Source organism: Anomalospiza imberbis, chromosome 22, assembly GCF_031753505.1.
Source record: "Anomalospiza imberbis isolate Cuckoo-Finch-1a 21T00152 chromosome 22, ASM3175350v1, whole genome shotgun sequence".
Classification (NCBI taxonomy): domain Eukaryota; kingdom Metazoa; phylum Chordata; class Aves; order Passeriformes; family Viduidae; genus Anomalospiza; species Anomalospiza imberbis.
In genome coordinates this window covers 1,167,749-1,171,072 of record NC_089702.1, presented here as the reverse complement: position 1 = coordinate 1,171,072, position 3,324 = coordinate 1,167,749, and the positions used below count along the sequence as shown (strand labels likewise).

Here is a 3,324-nt window from a genome sequence, read left to right as displayed (position 1 = left end):
TCTTTTCTCTCCTTCTCCTATTTTCTCCTTATCCTTTTTTTTCTCCTTTTTCTCATTTTTCTTCCCTTTTCTCCTTTTTTTTCCACCCTTTTCTGTTTTTCTCCCTTTTCTCCTGTTTTCCTCCTCTTTCTCTTTTTTCCTCCCTTTCCTCCTTTTCCTCTTTTTTCCTCACTTTTCTCCTTTTTTCACCCTTTGCTGCTCATTTTTCCTTCATCTCCTCCTTTTTTCCTTCCTTTTTTCTTTCCCTTCCCCCTTTTTTCCTCCCTTTTCCACTGTTTTTTTCCCTTTTCATCCTTTTTCCTCCCCTCTTCTCCCTTCCTTTTTCTCCTATTTCTCCTTCCCTCTCCTCCTATTTTCTCCCTCTCTTTTTTCATATTTTAAAATAGAAATATATACTTAAATTTACAAATGCTATTTACAGGTTTAATTACAAAAAAAAAAAATCAAAGAGAAAGAGAGACACCCCTTAGACGTTAATAAATCTAAAAATAAAAAATATATAATAACTCCTCCCCCCCACCCCCAAAAAAATATTTCAGGCCGAAGGGCGGCGGGGCCGGGGGGTCACACCGTGGTCTCGCCCTGCTTGCTGTTGGTGAGCCGAGTGTAGAACTTCCTCCAGGAGTGTAGGGTTTTGCCCGACCATATCCAGAACCCGGAGGTGATGCCCACGATCAGAGTCATGAGATACTTGATCATGTAGACGGTGAAGTCGGGGGTCATGCGGGGGGTGAAGTGCAGCGGGCAGGGGATGGCCAAGCTCTTGCAGTTCTGGCTGATCCAGCTGCGCTCCCAGTGCTCGCGGAACGCCTGCTCGTAGAAGTAGCAGGCGATGACAATGGTGGCCGGGACGGTGTAGAGGACGCTGAAGACCCCGATGCGAACCATGAGCCGCTCCAGCTTCTCCGTCTTGGTGCCGCCGTGCTTCATGATGGTGCGGATGCGGAAGAGGGAGACGAAGCCAGCCAGGAGGAAGGAGGTGCCGATGAAGAGGTAGACGAAGAGCGGGGCCAGCACGAAGCCTCGCAGCGGGTCGATGTTGTTGAGGCCCACGAAGCAGACGCCGCTCAGCAGGTCCCCGTCGATCTGCCCCATGGCCAGGATGGTGATGGTCTTGACCGCTGGCACTGCCCAGGCGGCCAAGTGGAAGTACTGGGAGTTGGCCTCAATGGCCTCATGGCCCCACTTCATGCCGGCAGCCAGGAACCAGGTGAGGGAGAGGATGACCCACCAGATGGAGCTGGCCATGCTGAAGAAGTAGAGCATCATGAAGAGGATGGTGCAGCCCTCCTTCTTGGTGCCCTGCACCACAGTGCGGTAGCCGTCCTCCTGGAAGCGCTCGTTGCAGACCACCCTCTCCTCCAGCACGAAGCCGGCGATGTAAGCCACCGACACCATGGTGTAGCACCCTGAGAGGAAGATGATGGGTCGCTCGGGGTAGCGGAAGCGCTGCATGTCCACCAGGTAGGTGGTGACGGTGAAGAAGGTGGAGGCACAGCACAGGACAGACCAGATGAGGATCCAGATGCGGGCGAAGCGGATCTCATCCTCGTTGAAGAACATGTGGCCGTCGGGACGGGTGGGCTCGCAGGGCGCCGCGCAATCCTTCTCCCCCAGGAACTTGTAGTTGAGGTAGCTGGGCACCTTCAGGGCCCGTGGGCAGTGGAAGGGGTGGTCGAGGGTGGCATAGCGAGGGGCGCCGGGGGTGCCCTGGCCGGCCAGTGGCGTGGCACTGGTCAGCAGTGCTGGGGAGCTGCCGTCCTCCGAGTGGTTCTGCCCCACACAGATCTGCTCGGCGCCGTGCCGGGGGAAGTTCTCGCATCGCAACCGCTCCGGCCACTGGAACCCGAATTTGTTCATGAGGGCCTCGCAGCCCTGGCGCGCTCGCTCGCAGATGGAGCGGCACGGCGGGATGGCCTGCTCCAGCACCGTGCACACCGGTGCGTACATGGAGCACAGGAAGAACTTCAGCTCCAGCGAGCACTGCACCTTCACCAGCGGGTAGAACTGGTGGACCTCCAGCCCCGCGTCCTCCTGGTTGGTGTGACCCAGGAGGTTGGGCATGATGGTCTGGTTGTAGGCGATGTCGGTGCACAGCGGGATGGAGATGGGCTGGCAGAAGCCGTGGTCGGGGATGGAGATGCCCTTCTCGCCGTGCAGCTGGGCCCGGCTCGGCGCCGGCACGCTCAGCCACGCCAGCAGCCAGGCCAGGGCGGGCAGCACGCCGGGGGGGCCCATGGTGCCCCGAGCCGTGCGCCCCGATTTACCGTGCCCAGTGCCCAGCCGGACGGCCAATCCTCCCGTCCGGGGCTGCCGTGCCCGGTGCTGCCGGGACGACTCCGGTGACTGGATACTCTCCGGTCCCGCCTGGATGACTCCGGGTGGCCTGATCTGCCGTGCCCGATGCTGACTCGGCGGCTCCCAGGGATCAACTCTGCCGTGGCCGGTGCTGGCTGGACGATCCCCGGTGACTGGATACTCTCAGCTCCCGCCTGGACGGCTCCCAGTGCCCGGATCCCCGGCACCCGGCGCTGCCCGGACGGCTCCCGCTGCCCGCCGTGCGCCTACCCCGTGCCCGGCGGGACGGCTCCCGGTGTCTCGATCTACTGTGCGTGGCGGGACGGCTCCCGGTGCTCGGACGTGGCGCTCCCGGTGCTCCGCGGCGCTGCTCCCGCTGCCCGAAGTTGGCGCTCCTGCTGCTCCTGACGCCGCGGGCGGGCGGAGGTGCCGGGAGGGTGGCGGGAGGGGGGTCCCGGGGGGGTGCCGGGGTCCCGGGGCAGGGGAACGGAGCGGCCGCACCGGACGCTCCCGCCGCCTTTGTGCGGGGCAGCGCCGCGTCCCCGCCGGGCGGGGCCAGCGCCCGCGCCCCGCCCCGCGCCCCGCCCGCTCCGCCAATCACATTCAAACGGTGCGGTCGCCACGCCCACTCCGCCCCTGCCACGCCCACCTGCCACGCCCCCGCCCCGGGGGTCACCGCCCCCCCCGCAAAGTTTTTCCGAGCCGTGCGAGCTCCCCCCGCGGGTGGGGTCGGGCCGGGGCCGCGGGGAACGGCCCTGCGTGAGCCTCGTGTCCCCACACCGCATTGTGGCCTCTGCCGCCCGTGTCCCCTCTGCCCGCCGTGTCCCCTGGGCCCCCGCTCTCTGTGCCCTGCTGTCCTGTGTCCCCTGTGTCCCCTGTGTCCCCTTGGCCCCCGCTCTGTGTGCCCTGCTGTCCTGTGTCCCCTGTGTCCCCTGGGCCCCCGCTCTGTGTGCCCTGCTGTCCTGTGCCCGCCGTGTCCCCTGGGCCCCCGCTCTGTGTGCCCTGCTGTCCTGTGTCCCCCGTGTC

At 63.3% G+C, this 3,324-nt stretch overlaps 1 protein-coding gene across 1 annotated transcript; it reads right to left on the bottom strand.

Annotated features, from left to right (window-relative positions):
* Positions 1-401: 401 nt before the first annotated feature.
* FZD2 (frizzled class receptor 2) lies at positions 402-2,948 on the bottom strand. The gene has a single exon (XM_068212043.1). It carries the CDS (start codon positions 2,236-2,238, stop codon positions 565-567), a length of 1,674 nt encoding a protein of 557 aa, XP_068068144.1. The 5' UTR covers positions 2,239-2,948; the 3' UTR covers positions 402-564.
* Between the last annotated feature and the right edge of the window lie 376 nt (positions 2,949-3,324).

Excerpts from the sequence above, each read along its gene's own strand:
- FZD2 (XM_068212043.1), bottom strand. The coding sequence starts at position 2,238 with ATGGGCCCCCCCGGCGTGCTGCCCGCCCTGGCCTGGCTGCTGGCGTGG.